The sequence below is a fragment of the Labeo rohita genome, unplaced genomic scaffold (genome assembly GCF_022985175.1).
Source record: "Labeo rohita strain BAU-BD-2019 unplaced genomic scaffold, IGBB_LRoh.1.0 scaffold_73, whole genome shotgun sequence".
NCBI classification, from domain to species: domain Eukaryota; kingdom Metazoa; phylum Chordata; class Actinopteri; order Cypriniformes; family Cyprinidae; genus Labeo; species Labeo rohita.
Genome location: NW_026129667.1, coordinates 94,128 through 110,182, shown reverse-complemented (window position 1 = coordinate 110,182; position 16,055 = coordinate 94,128). Strand labels below are relative to the sequence as shown.

Sequence of the window (16,055 nt, the reverse complement as noted above, 5' to 3'; positions counted from 1 at the left end):
CCGCCCTATGGTCCAGTTCTCGTAGGAAGGTGGGACCGCCAGCTCGTCCTCAGGCTACTAAGAACCCTCATCAGGCTTCTAAATGTTCCTGAGACGGGCAGCCCAGTGAAGAGGGATCGTTTGACCTGTCTGGGTCCACACTCGACGAGGGGACGAGCGCTGGATTCGGCTGCAACTTGGTTTGTGGCAATAGACCTGAAGGACGCATACTTTCATGTCTCGATCCTTCCAAGACACAGGCCGTTCCTGCGGTTTGCCTTCGAAGGTCGGGCTTATCAGTACAAGGTTCTCCCCTTCGGCCTCTCCCTGTCGCCCCGCGTCTTTACGAAGGTAGCAGAGGCTGCCCTTGCCCCCCTCAGGGAAATGGGCATACGCATTCTCAATTAATTCGACGACTGGCTAATCCTAGCTCACTCGTGGGATTTGGTTTGCGTTCACAGGGACATGGTTCTCAACCATCTGGCTCAGTTGGGACTTCGGGTCAACTGGGAAAAGAGCAAACTCTCCCCGGCACAGAGAATCTCTTTTCTCGGTGTACAACTTGCAAGCTATTTCTTCTCAGGAAGATGACCCCAACCTGACCTTGTTATGCCCAGTCCGTGCCCTGCGCATTTACATGGAACGAACTCAGCCCTTCAGAGATTCAGAACAGCTCTTTGTCTGTTATGGAGGACAGCAGAAGGGGAAAGCTGTCTCCAAACAGAGGATCTCCCTCTGGCTTGTGGACGCGATCCGTACGGCCTACCAGGCCAGAGACCTACCTTGCCCACTGGGAGTGAGAGCCCACTCGACCAGGGGCGTCGCTGCCTCGGCAGCTCTTGCTAATGGGACCTCATTAACAGACATCTGTAGAGCTGCAGGTTGGGCTACACCTAACACATTTGCCAGATTTTACAATTTGCGCATGGAACCAGTGTCAGCTAAAGTCTTGAATACTAACTCTTGACTCAGCACACTGGTCGGTGTAGAGCTTGCCTAAGCGCTTCCCCTAATGGTGATTACGCTTTTGAGTTTCAGTAGGTTTCCCAACGTGAACCCTGGACACCATCTCCATCATTGGCACTTCTGGACATAGCAGAGTTTTGCAGAAATTTTCGCTGCGAAATTCCAACACAAGGTATGAACACACTTTATTATTCATGGTTGGATTGTGCCCCATATGTAGTGGCTCCTTATGTGGCCCATGTGTGTATTTCCACCTATAACCCTTTTTGGTGCGGTGTTTTCCCCTGAAGACAGGTTTGTCTCTAGGGTCTGAGTTTGGTTGTTTCCCCTGGTGTGAGACCCACCTCAGGTCCCATATCTAGTAATGTTCACTTTATACCCCCCCTCTGGACAGGTTGTGATCTCCGTAGTGCCTTTTTCCTTCGGGAAACAGGCACTTTCCCAACGTTCTCAAGACACTCAGCCGCTCCACTGAGGAAGGACCGGCTACAGGACACTGCTGTAAAAGGTCAGTCCTTGGACGTTGGATGGTCACGAAAGAGGTGAGCTGCACTTATGTTAACACGTTGGCTTGTTACTATCTGCGCTTATCACTCGTGACGCGGCCAGACTTGTGGCGTGTTTTTATGGGGACCATAGTATCGTACACTACTAGACACAACTCGGAGTGTACGACAGATAGGGAACGTCTCGGTTACGTATGGTAACCCTCGTTCCCTGATGGAGGGAATAGAGATGTTGTGTCCTCCATGCCACGACTCTGGACCGCCTCTGAGTGAGCTGAGACGCTTGGCTCCTCAGATCAGAACGAGTGAGCAGATGCACACGCTGCCCTATTTATACCCGGATGGCCGGGGGGTGGCCAGCTATGTAAAATCTGCACACCCAATTTCATTGGCCTTTCTCAAAACTGTCAGAGGTGTTTGGGCTCCCAAGAGCGACCCCTAGTGTCGTACACTACTAGACACAACATCTCCATTCCCTCCATCAGGGACATTTTCCCACCGAGACATTTTCAGTAATCTGTAATCAGTAATAAACTACATTTAGTAAGTACTCTACCCTGCTCTGCTGGTTACAGTGGGATTTTGATGTCTGATTGGTTAGGGTGGGTTAGGCAGTTTTTGTCAGGATTGCACAAGGTGACTTTTAGTCCAAGGCAGCAGAAATATTTGACAAAAAAAAAAAAAAAAAAAAAAGACCAACAGTAACAGCACAGATTTTACTTATTTTTTTTTTTATTATTATTTTTTTTTACCAACCCCGCAAATGGTAAAATGGTAGTTTAGGTTGGCTAATAAGATACACTTGAAATAAAACATTCCATTTTAAGAGTCAGTTTCAAATGTATCCTCTGAAAATATCAAAACAGCTATAGTTGATTACATACTGGATGGCCTTCTGTGAGCCTGTCAGGGTTGCCATAGGAAACAATAATTAACCATGAACCAAAGGCACCTGTTCCCAATTAAACTAAATACATAAGGAGTAGCATCATCGTCATCAGCAGAAAGGTAAGTATGTTCTGCTAATGAAACCCAATTACTCTCCTTATATCATTCTTCAATGTCTCCGCATGGGAAAAGGTCAATGATTTGAGCTTGTCTAATCTGCATATGGTGAAGCTGCCCACTAACCATGGATCAGTTATGAGTTGGGGGATATATATCAGCAACAATAAAATTAAATTTTGTATCCTACTTCATTTTTTAAGGAATCCATTCTTATGCACAGTAAAGCTAATTTTGTAAGGGCTATTTGAGAACACTAAACACCAAAATTGTGTGAATTATTTTAGAAGTTTAAAAAGAGAGAAGGTTAAATGTTTATGCTCTTCACCTGTTCACTTAAGTCTGATGCCATGCATCACTGTTTTGTGTCCAAACGGTGCTTCAGATTCAAAAAGCAAACAATAAATGGTCCTAATGTACGCCTACATTGTGCTGTAATACTACAGAAAAAATTATCCTAACCTTTATTTTCAAACCAAAATCTCAATCTACTAAACAGTGATTAATGCTTTGTGAATTGTTAAATTGCATGTCCTGGGTGCCATGAGTCCAGAGACTGTTGTGTACTCTGTGATTTTTTTTTTAAAAGCATAACCGGCTGTTGAGATTCGTACTTTAAATTATCCAACCAAAGTTCAGGAACTCTCACAAAGCATGCTGTTGTTCCCTTGTTCTCTTGTTTGGTATCATTTAAAATGCCTCAGTGTGATTGGTACAATGCTCTCAGTTACACAGCAGTCACATATATTATTGGAAAGATTTAAAACGTTTGAAGAATTGTGTTCTGCTGCTTGAGGAGTGTCTCCCCTCAGCGTCTGGTGAGAATGTTTTCCAACCAGGTGTGACTGCTGGGTCACAGATGCTGACCAATCAAAATGTTTTTACAACTTAGATTGGAAGATATATTTGCTCTGCTCTGGATATATAAGGAAAGTGGCAAGACATTAATTGGGAATTCTGTAACCAGAAAACGCAGTGTGTGCGTGTCTCTGGGGCTTTGCACTAAAACTCTCACATGCTATTGCATGTCTCTCTGCTGTCTGGGATGCATTTCTTTTATTTTCAAATATGTAATTTTGTTAAACACAATCTGTTCACAGAACACACATTATAGTTGCTTGTGCTACTACATGTACATATAGGCTAGTTGAGTTTATTCTTTAATATGCGAAAAATCCTGCTGAAAAATCAGCATTGCTAGTCCAGCAATTGTCCAGAAAATTGTCTAACAATTTCAAGTTACATGTGTGACTGTTGAATTTGTTTGTCTCCTATGTAGAGCACTTGTCCATTTCCCATATAGTTACAGTAATCCATGTACTGGAGCATAGAATTGGCAAGTGGCTACAATCTAATTCACAATTGCATTATCTCTTCTGAACTGGCTTCTGATTGTTTAATTATGCAACTGGCGTGATGCATTTTTACCTGACAAATAATATGTTCTATGTGGTTTATTCTGAACTCTCCTGAAATCATTATGACTAGTATAGGCTGATGTTACCTCAAAATTATAGCCAGGACAGAATGAACTAAAAGCTCCTGAATGAATGGTGCAGTAGGCACTTCATCCGAGACCATCTGATTTCTGTCTATAACTGATTTAGCAAGAACCTACACCCTCTGACTAAAATCAAACTGGTGAGTTTGTGATCATGAGAGTTGGCCATGTACGGCCAGCATGAGACTCAAATGCTAAATTAGGTCCCTGATGAACAAAAAATTGAAAGTATGGGATAATTTAATGATCACTTGAAAACTGGAGTGAGATTTAACACAAAGCTAGAGTAAATTTAAACAAAATCCTGATAAATTAAGTGAACTTTGCAGAAGCGCAAGTAAAAGACCCACACACATTATAAATACCTTCGCCCACGCCGTTGGATTCCATTGTTGGCCCAACGGGTGGTCTTTACAAAATAGTGTAGAGGCTTGGCCCCAGAAACCGTATTCGATACATCATGACTTAAGCAAATAGCAAGGACACAGGAAAAAGTGCCTGGGGTATTCATGCAGCACGTCAAAAATGGAAACAGTTCAAACTGAAGCTGCACTGCCACAACAAATACTTGGAGCGTTAAAAGCTTTCCTTATTATATTTGGAGAAAAGTGGTTTTGCTCTGTGAATGTCACATGAAGAACACTTTTATACCTGCACTTGCCTCTACAATAACCCCTACACTTGAGCAACCAGCGCTCAGATACTTTTGCTGCCTTCGAGTCCACTTCAGACCTCAAGTCACAAATCAAATGTGTCTGCTTTAGCCCATTAAGAATTTTAGTCATTTTTGTTTGCTTTCTTGGTTCAAAACGTAGTGACTTTTTATAGATAATATGAACAAACAAAAACAAAACAAAACACACACACACACACAAATGAAAGGATGAGACCATCAACATTCAAAAGAGTGCTATTGTTGGCTTTGGTTGTATGCATTGTCAAATTTATGTGTATAATGGTTTTTTTTTTTTTCACCATACAAACAAAAAATAATACTTTTATGTCTATGACAAAGAATCCAAGTATACATTTTTAAGCACAAAATCTAGAAATGCTATACTGTCATAATGTGATTTTTTTTTTTATCAGATGTTACATTTTCATATTGTTTTAGGTTTAAACTTTTAGAAGTATAGTGTAAATTTTTATTGTAGTGACGTCCCAAACGTTTGCTTATAAACTTTCAGAAATGCCCAGCAGCTAATGTGTGACCCTTTTTTTCTTAGGAGAGTTACTCCCACTGGTAATTAAGACATTGTGTTGATGTTCATGTGTGCTCATCTCATAAATATGATCATTTTGACATGACTGATGGCAGGACTTACCTACCTGTTGACTGTGTCTCTTCTGGTTGCGACTTCACTATACTGTCAGAACCAAAAGTCAGGCTTTGTAGACCTTGTCTTGTAGTGTGGTAGACACTCAGGAAGAAATATAACTCAAGAGAGCGCCCCATTAGCATTCCCATTCATTTCCGTTGCAGTTTCTTGGCTGTCCATATTAGCCCATTCTTGCAGCAGAAAGACTGCCATGTAGAGCCTTGCCACAGAACACTTGTGAAAAATCTACAGTATATTAATCTGTAATCTGTAATCATATAAATTAAAGTAATTTATTATACGTGGCTAACAAAAATTCAATCAGAATACATGGCTACTTTTGCATGGCTGTCAATGGAAAACAATGATTTTTGTCCACATTAAAAGTTAGAACATATTTTATCTTAAAGTCTTTTCTTTGCCCCCTTATTTTTTCTTGTTTTATTCTTTTTTATACATCTTATCTTTTCACAGTTTATCTGTGAACATCTTTAGCTCCCTTTCATTTTGTTTGTATTTTAGTGATATCCCGATGGTCAGCGTAATCCGGGATGAGACCATTGAGGAATAAGCTTCCGTTTCGTACAAATGTGTAGGGATACGCCTCTCTCTCATCTCCAAGGTTAACTGAACGTGCACGTTTCCCTGGAGTCATCTGGTGATTGGCCGGTGGGCTGAGGTTTATTTCAGCTGACAGTTTGCGCTTAATCGATGCAGCACGCTGGAATTTGTCATAAATGTCGACACTCAATCGCCGGCGTGTCTCTTTAAACTCAGCAGACACATTAGCAGTCCATTCGGCAGCATGAGCTCGAAATTCTCCTACCTATATGCCAAAAACAAATAGACTGATATTACAAAAACTATGTTGGGTTTAGTGCACCAAATATTCTGTCACCATTTACAATCTTTTGCTGTTCCTGGTATGTGCATTTTTGAAAAACAAAGGAACATTTTGTTTTACCATATTTATTGTAGGGCTTGATAGACATGGCAATCTAACACTGGAAAAAAGTAGTTTAAAAAACACAGCCAATTAGTTTAGAGCAACATGATGGTGAATTATGAAATAGGGAAACAAACTCTGAGAAGACCAATACAATAATTATTTGATAGTTGCTATCAATTGCTGATATTTTTTTTGTACTTCTATATATCTGATATAAACCATTTTTGCATTGTTTGATTCAAACAGATAATGTGTGATACAAATAATGTGATTAGTATTTAAGAATATGAATAGTAAATATGAAAGTAATAATCCTATTTACATCGAGTATCAAGCTTTTGAATTAGTTTTTATGACCCATTTGACTTCTGTAATATGACAGTTTTTGATTTTCATTCAGTTGATAAAATAAGATAATATTCTGTCAACATTTTTGTCCAATCAATAAAGTGAAAGATTATAAAAGTAATCCATATGGATTCAGTGGTATAATCCAACAGGTTTAATTTAGGCTTTTTTTCCCACATATAAACATTGATCAATGCACATACTTTTAATATCCTTCTGTCTCGAGAGAATAATGTGATCTGTGCTTTGGAGTCTCTAAACAGGTTAAAACTGGCTAAAACTGGTTTTAGCTTTTGTTATTTGACAGATTTTTGTACTGAAGATGAAAAAAAATTTGTATGGGTTTGTAAAAATGTAATAAATGAGAGAATTTTTCTTTTGGGGTGCACTGTCCCTTTAAGATTGTAAACAGGTTCAGTTTTAATTTTATGTTGGCATTTAAGCCTTGCATAGATGTGTGGGTGCAGCTGTTGTTTACAGATTGCATAATTCATTGCATAAAATAGGAACGCACCTCTTCTTTTGTTTTCTTGGATATGACACGAAACCAGTCTCCAATCATGCTGAGAACAGCAGCGAAGTATGCCAAACCAATCAGGATCCAGAACCACACCAGGGGCTTGTAGTAGTCCAGGTACTCCAACTCAGAACCACCTAAACAAAAAAAGACACAATGCTAGAATCCATTTTCCACTCTATTTTCCACACATGCATATGTGTCCTGTGTTTATACTCACCACTGTTCTCTTCATGCTGACGCCGCTCACCCTCGCCTGCGACAAAATCTCCAAAGCCGATGGTTGTCAAGGTAATGACGACAAAGTAGATGGACTCCAGTGCACTCCAGCCCTCAATGTGTTTGAATATGATGGCAGGTAGTGTGACGAAGAGGAGGCAACCAAACAAAATGAAAAGAACGGTAGAAATCACACGGATCTTGGTTTGACTCACATTCCACTTCTGAGGAGAGAAAAAAGCATGGATGGAAAGATGGAGGTGTCCACAGATGGATGAATGGATGGATGGATGGATAAATATATGTAAACTTGCAGAATCCAGTGAATATATATAGATACAATTTGTACATATTCTGAAAATAAAATATAAGTGGTGTTTGCTGTTAAAACACTCTAAGGATTTTAGAGTTCGTGCACTGCAGCAAATGAAAACAATCCCATGCCCTTCGTCTAAGACAGGCAACGCATTATAAATTTCCAGACAAGCAAGTTGGAACTAAACTCTGCAGTACATTTGACCTCCAAGAGCAGGACTGGACACCCTTGTCTTAGACATAGTGATGCTGTGATAAAGCATGGGCCCCAAAAGCCTGAGTACACTGCCCCAAATAAAAAAGAGCCCATCTCTATGTCTTCTACAGTGTTCTGGTGAAGAGATGGCAAGGGTCCAGCGGTCTCACATTAACCTTTAGTACACTGCTCCTTGTGAACCAAGCCCACATCCATATCTGTATGATGTTGATATTGCTATACTGACGGTCCTCTCTGGTCACCCAAAAGCCTTAGATACCCCACATAGGACCTCAATGCAGTAAAATTAAAGCCTCTCAAGTGTTTCTTCGATATCTTAGTGCTGATATATGACTGGAGCCTCCAGAGTCCTGCAAGATCTTTGCACACTTGAACACACCAATTTTCTAAGCCACACTGATGTAGCCTGTTGCAGTAGCTCCCGAGTTATGTTTGTTTTTAATCAAAGAAAATGTTTTAGTTTATCCCTGATGAATATCTCTAAGTACAACTGAAATAAATGTGAGTGTATGTGCAGTACAGTGTATGTTTTTCGGCTCATTTTGAGACGCACTCTAATTTGTTGTTAATTAAAAACGTTTTACGCATAATGAAAAACACTTTTGAGAAAAATAACACTTACTTGAGACATCTTTTAATAAAGTGGTTTAATTTTACATGGAGCTGGTTGTATTATCACTGCAATTATGACATTAAGCAAGACTCCCAACACCAGATCACTGTTTATTCTTTTCTTCCTCTCTCTTTCCTGGCACCTTCTTGCTGTACATTTGGGGTACTGCAGTCTTATCAGTACACCTCACTCTTATCTAAGTAATGCATTTATTTTCATTTACAGCAACTGTAACCCTAAACATAATTTCATTTTCAAACATTTCTTATGACAGCGTTTTAGTGCCACATAAAAAACAACAAAAAAAACAACAACAAAAAAAACTATGATTACGAGATTAAAGTCATAATATTTTGAGAATAAGTAATAAGTATTTTGAGATTATGAATATATAAATATTATGAGAATAAAGTAAAAAAAATTTTCGAGATTAAAGTCGTAATATTTCGAGAATAAAGTAAAAAAAAAAAATAAAGTCGAAACTACGAGAATAAAATCAAAATATTATTAGGACAAAGTCTAAATATGGCATTGTGAAGTACCTTTATTTTTAAGAGTGTAATTTCGGCTTCTTGAAATATTAGTCCTATTACTTCTTAGGACATTTACTTCGATTGTAGTACGCTGTTGTACTCTCTTAACATAACCCGAATTCTTTTTTCCCCTTCACAACACAGTCTTGTCAACATTTAGTTAGACTTCTTAAATCCGTTTTCCCCCATAGTTTCATTTAACCCCCTGGGGTTGAAAAACGTGCCGCCGAGTGTTTGTGGCAGTTTTTTCTGATAACTCCTACAGGAACTTCAGTTACTCCATCATTTTTGATTGAAGAAAAAAGAGCAATACATCAATCAAATCTCTAAAGGGTCTACTTTTATTTGTCAGTTAATTTCGTAACAAGTCTGTCAGGAGGTTTGTGAACCTTGCCTGATTTAGTTACCCCTCAATGGGGTAGAGTTGCTTTCTGTTTCTCTGCAGCAACCCTCTCTCTTTCTGTACCAAATAAGATGCAGCTGGAATAAGGCTTGTGATGAATTGTAATTCACTGCCTAGCATTTTCTTCTTTCCTTATCCTTTTTCTGAATTCTGGCAGGTTTATCTACATGGGATCCATCTTCCCTTGGTTTTGGTATGTAGTGCATGGGGAAAATCAATGCTGTAGAGATCAGCAACCCTTTGTTGTTGGTCTTATTCCTAAGATCACAGTCCTTTGAGTGTGGAGACAAGCCCTCTATGCCTCTCTGTTTACCTGGGGATAGAGTAGGCTGCTTGTAGTGTGTTTGAAGTTGCAGTCTTTTGCAAACTGTTTGAATAAGTGTGAAACAAACTGAGGTCCACTGTCCAAAATGACCTCCGGGATGAAATGGTATGCAAAAGCTTCTTTGACTGCTCTTACCATGACCTCTGAGGATTTAGTGTTCTGATGTGCAACTTCTACATGTCTGGAGAAATAATATGAGCAGGTATGTTTTCTTCACTGTTAAAATAAATAAATAAATAAATAAATAAATAAAAACAACATATGCTGATCAGGTATGTTTTGAGCATGGCAGCTGGTTTGACCTGGTTTATGCTCGTCCTTAGTTGGTCATGACCTGGTCCTGAGCAGGAGCTAGTTGCTTAGGACCAGCTTAGCACCAGGACATCACCAGCTTAAACCAGCTCAACCAGCTGCCATGCTTCAAAACAAAATTTTCCCACTCAAAGAGATCCATGACCACTTTTTTGCCAAGGACGTGCTGGAACAGAGGTAGGTAAAAGTGGTTCACAGTGAGGGAGTCTGTGTTGATTACATGTGTGTTACTGCTCAACCATTTGGCAAATGTTTGTTGATACACCAGGCCACCTCACTGAGTGCCAAGCTCTTTCTCAACACAATATTTATTGGTGGCTATCATGTATTTTCATGAGTATCTCTTTCTGTAGAGTCACTGGAATTACAAGTCTTTCTCATTTTAGCAGGAGAATATCAGGCAATGTCAGTTCTTCCCTCATCTGTCAATAAGGCGTCACTTCTTTACTTAATCATGCTTTTCTGGACACCTGGAGAAAAAGTGTCCCTTCACCTTTTAACAAATTTCATCATTGGTTTGAGCCCTCTTTATCGACTCAAAACAGCTGTCTGTCACTGAGAGAGAAGACACAGCATCTGTAAGACATTTACATATTTTTCTGCTTGTGAGGGATCCCCACTCAGAGTGCGATTTAATTGTATTTAATGTGTGCATTTGTGCACTTCTCAGCATACATCAGACTCCTGGATATGTATGTGACATGTTTCCATGTGTCATTATTTAGTTTCTGTGTCATCACAGCACCTAACACACAAGAGAATGCGACCTTTGGTGAACCCAGGTCCTCTCTCGGCCTGGGAAAGGCCTCTCTGACATTTGAACATGAACATAATCTCAATACTAAAAGTGAACTTATAGGTATACTGATTATAACTAATTAAATACTTGTAGCATTTTAGTACACTTTGAAGTATAGTCTCAGTAAACTAATAGTTTAGTAGTTTCAAACTGCAAGTATACTCGTAAGTTCTCTTTAAGTGATGTCTGATGATCGTGTTAGATTACATGTGGAAGCATCTATTGTTTTGGTTTCTTCTTCACTTGTGTTTTGGAAATTCTGTACAGAAGACATGTAACAGTGCCCCTACTGTATAACATTGAAAACATGGATTCTTAGTATAGTATAGCTTAAAAATTTCTGAGAAGTACTTGAAAAGTAGAATGATAGTATACTTTTAGTTTAAAAGAAGTATACCAATAGCACATTTGAACAAACTTCTTTTTATAAGGGTACATCTGTACACAATCCTAGCAAACATAACATTTTTCATTTAGTGTAACAGCGACAGATATTTTTTGTCAATACCCTGCGCAGGCGCAGGTCATGTTCAGCTTTGTCTTGCCTAAATACAAGAATGTTGTCAGTATGACAAATCACTGACGTCCTCAAATAGCTGGGACATTTGTCTCTGAAAGTGTTTGAGCATATAGCTTTATGAATTTTTTATTTTGATTTATTTGTTTATTTTGTGCAATGATAAACTGCATTTGAAGTAATTTATTCCAAAATCATCTGGTACATCAGTGAATGAGCTGTTCCGTGACATCATTTTGGGATGGACATTGAGTACCTGCTTTTGAAAAGCAGTGGCCATGGTTAAGCAAATGGTGCAATTATAGAATTAATACATCCTTCATAATGACAGACAATGGATTTTCCACTCACAGGCCAGGGGAGAGAGGAAACATCTATTTGCAGAGGCACCCACTGAGTGCAGCTTTAAATATTGCATTAAGGAGTACTAATAAAAAACATTTAAAAAAATACTAAAAAAAAAAAAACACTGTAAAAACAAACAAACAAACAAACAAAAACGTAACATTTTGCAGCGCCTGAAAATAGGCAAACTTCCATCAACATAACCAACGTGACCACCTGCTTGCACAGGGAGACTATTTTCAGGCGCTGCGTAATATCATTGTGCCTGCTGCACCCATGGCAGCAAAGTTCCTTGATTATTACGCTGGACTGAAAGTATAGTTCCTAGTAAAATCGCAACTTTTCATTTTCCGTCAGTCTTAGTACACATTGTAACTACAGCAGAGTCAAGTTTTAAATAGGAAAAATATTGAAACTCTTTGGTCATTTTTGAGTGAGATGGTAATGACCTAATCAGATTCAATGATCTATGCTAAGCTATGCTAAAAGACCCAGAGATTGGCTAAATGGTTTTGAAAACGGTAAAACTCAACTGTTTAATTCTAAGGGAGTTGGTAAATGAGCCTATTTTCAAAAATAGTGGTGTGTTCCTTTAAAATTTTAAGGCAGCCGGGTAACAAATTATTTTAAGTTGAATCAACAAATTGTTTTTTTACAGTGCGCAGGACAAAAGAGCTGAAGTTACAAATAATAATAATAATAATAATAATAATAATAATAATAATAATAAATGTAAAAGGGAATCATTTGGGATTAATCTGTTCAAGAGATATGTTCCATTGCAATCACCTGCTTTTGCTGTCTCCAGCAAAATTGTGAGAAAGTGTCACTCAACATGGGTCAATATCTAAAACTACATTTGTTAAAACACCGAAACTACATTTGTTACTGTTTACTGGCCACATGAGCGATAAATGTCAACAAACCCATTTTGTCTTCAGCAGGATTTCAATGCAGTAAGCATTTTGTATTCCTGGTGTTGTTAACTACTAATAAGATCCACTTAAAATCAAGGCAAGCCTATGTGACGCTTGAATACAGAGGATATTCAGTATTAAGACTGTAAATGCCTCGTCCTGTCAAAATGTTGTCAAAACCATGAGATATTTATAAATATAACTGTAAATGAGCAATATGGAATACTGAAGACCCTGAGCGTGCAGCGCCCTAAGTTAAATAAATATTTAACAAGTATTGCATTATGCTGTCAGGTCTGGGGAGTTAGAGGGAGTAATTAAAAATGTAATGTCATGATTTTTAATTAAATGAAGTCGAAATGGAACATTAGTGTTAAGAACACTCTAGTTATCATGTGTGGTTAAATTTAAAGTGTGTTATTTTAAACTGTTTTTTTTTTTTTTTTTTTTGAAGTAACAGTAGATTAAATTGTGGGACAAGTTTTGTCATATCTCGATAAGTGATTTATATTTTATTTATATTTCTGACGGTTTTCATTCTATGATTCATTGTTATAGTTTAATATTCAGTAGTTAATGTGTTAGATATTAAGTGAAAAAGCTATCAGCTAAGCATCCACTTTGAAAAATGTGACCTGTTTTAATGAAATGGCTTTCCAGAACTCCTGAACAGACCAAATGAAAATAAAATTAATTAAGTGGAACATGTCTGATCAATGAGCAGCAAGAGCACTTAATGAAGACAGTGTGCTTCCATCTGTGCTGCCTTTGATCATGCAGTACAAATAAGAAGTCAGCAGAAAGCAAGTTCAGAAAAGCTGAAAGTGACTTTATCTGCTGTGAAGGGCTGTGGACAAAGCAAGGATTGAAGACTGCGATGGTCTGCAGTGTCGGGAATGTGATGTGACATATACAGGTAGCTGTTTGTGCACTTTGTAAATCTCTGGAAAGCAACAGAGTAAGGTAAAAAAAAAACATGAAGAATATATACGCAATGTTCTTTGCACTGACTGAGCTGTCGCAGAAACTCTGATTTCCACTAACAAACCCCGAGCTGGGTTTGAAGCTTTTGCCTATCTGTTTTTCTCTGCCCGTGTCATTATGTTAGGAGGATGGTTAATGGTACTATGCAGTGGTGTACTGCAGGGTATACTTATCAGTCAGCTTTGCGCATAACCACTTTTAAATCCCCTCTGATGCTCATCATTCAGTAGTGTCCTGCATTGGCCAAAATCATGACAGTCTACTACATGAAAAGCTAATTCAGTCACATGTGAATAAATACACGAAAGCGTGTCAGGAGAGGCATGCAGAGTGGTAAAGTAATCATAGGCGTAAATCACGGGGTGGACAGGAGGGACAGGATCCCCCCTATCTGAGGGTTGTCCCCCCTAAAAATATCATTACAAGTGACAATGTGTGTTGTAAATAATATAATGGAAATATACTTAAAATAATTGTGTAAGTAGTAAAACAATATAAACGAAAAAAACATTGGGTGAAGTGATTATGTCTCTTTAATACAGATGATGCTGGATCATTAATAAATGAGTCATGACAAAAAATGACAATATCCAATGTATTTTTCTATGAGCGACTATAAGATTATCAAGCTTAGCTAGTCACCCACCACAACTAACATGGCGATAAGCCTTTGTGTGAACTGATGTTAGGCTAATAAGTGCCAATGTGCTGGGCTTTGCTCAATATGATGTTAAGTGGCAGATCAGTGGGCTTGCTACGGTTTGTTATCTAAATAAGAGATGTTGTCAGTCTCAGACGAAAGCTAAATACTACGTGGAGGACACAAAATAATTCAATAATTATAATACGACTATGTGGTGAACCTATGAACTGAACTCATATTTAAAAATGATCTCCATATTATGTGCACATGCTGTGTACACATATCTATCCTTACAAGTACAATTTTGGATGTATTATTTGTGTCCCTTTGCTCTTGAAAAATGTTTTTGTTTATTGTTCTGTTAGATGAAATTTACGCCCTTGAAAATAATAATTATTATTAATTACTAATTTGAATCAGTACATTTTAACGAAAACAATATCTTAAAAATAAAAAGAAGCAGGTTTTTACAATCAGAAATTTCTTAAACAGGTGAACCCTGGTAAACTTTTCAGTCCAAGAATCCAGTAAATGAATGCGTTTAAACAGTAAGTTCAGAACGGCTCTAATACAGAGAAAACACGACCGATTTAATCAGAGATTACATGGAGTCACATCCAGATGTCAGCAAGTTATTCTTTTTACTGTGTATTTGGAGCGTATACCGTCTTTCCAGGCACCACTGGTACTACGTCTTATTCATACCTTCTGATTTCTGCTGCAATTGTGTTTTGACTGATTTTTAGATCGTCTCCAAACTTACCAAACTATCTTTTTCCATTTTCATCAAGTCTTACAATCAAATATTTCAATACCAATTCCAACACACCTGTCTGAAATTATCAAGTGCTTCTGAGGATCTTAATTAGCTGGTTCACGTGTAGTTTATATAAATGTCTGATGTAAATTGCATACATGTAAAATGGTTTTGTACTCACTGAACTAATATTTAATATCAATGTAAATATAAAAACAAACTGCTTTAACTCACATCAATCATCCCCTCCACTTTAGCAATTGCTTTTCCAAAGATTGTTCCAAGCTGATCTCCGACTCCTGCCAGCAAAAATCCAAACAGAGGAATTCCCAACAGGGCGTAGATAATACAGAAGATGCGTCCACCCTCTGTGTGAGGTGAGATATTCCCAAATCCTGGAATGAATAAAGGAAAATAATAAGTACTTAAGAACTATTTGAAAAATTGCTTTTTTAAAACACACACATACACAAAACTGTTTAAAACTATAATGTAACTTGAGATAAGGTGAGATGTGATGATTAAAAACCTAATTGTTGCACAACGGTTGTTTTGTATACTGTAATGGATTTAAGATAATAAACAGGTAAGATTTTAAAACGCTGTTTTCTCAAATGACATTTTATGTCCATCTTTATTAATGTTGTGTAATTAGTGATACGACTGTACATTATGTCTTAAAAATCTGTCTTGTATGAGCTTCATCTAGACCCAAAGTAGTTTGTTAGGAGGTTATTCTTTTCGGATGCTTTGCATTTAAAGAACTAATATAATATTCAACTCAAATTAATATTTCCTGTCTAATTATTTATTGTGTGTCAAGCAGCCGTGTAATAAGCAGGATAATGGCAGAATAAACCCCTTCAGGGTGATGCAAGTCCCCTCCATTTCACGTCAGGGTCCTGTTTATTTTTATTTTTAATAACAACCCACTGGATGTACATTATCCCTTACTTAAATGTCAGCCATGTGCAAAATATGCCATTTTACTTATGAACACAGGAACTCTGCATGGACTCTGCGTCCCACAGGTACATTGTGTTTTTCTGAATGATTACAGACAACC

The 16,055-nt window shown here is 38.0% G+C and overlaps 1 protein-coding gene across 7 annotated transcripts in view; it reads right to left on the bottom strand.

The window, feature by feature from the left end:
• The window catches only part of kcnk2b (potassium channel, subfamily K, member 2b), a 45,912-nt gene that overhangs the window by 8,240 nt on the left and 21,617 nt on the right, over positions 1-16,055 (bottom strand). For 3 of the 7 annotated variants that reach the window (XR_007827174.1, XR_007827170.1, XR_007827172.1), the window contains exons 4-7: positions 15,224-15,384; positions 7,311-7,533; positions 7,088-7,227; positions 5,287-6,102 (exon numbers count right to left, since the gene is read on the bottom strand). Coding sequence is in view for 1 of the 7 variants with exons in the window: in XM_051104499.1 (XP_050960456.1) it covers positions 5,779-6,102; positions 7,088-7,227; positions 7,311-7,533; positions 15,224-15,384 (848 nt within the window). In the remaining 6 variants the exon portion in view is untranslated. Of the gene's footprint in view, positions 1-1,950; positions 6,103-7,087; positions 7,228-7,310; positions 7,534-15,223; positions 15,385-16,055 lie in introns of those variants that run through there. The other 4 variants (XR_007827173.1, XR_007827169.1, XR_007827171.1 and 1 more) reach the window with 2 other exon arrangements.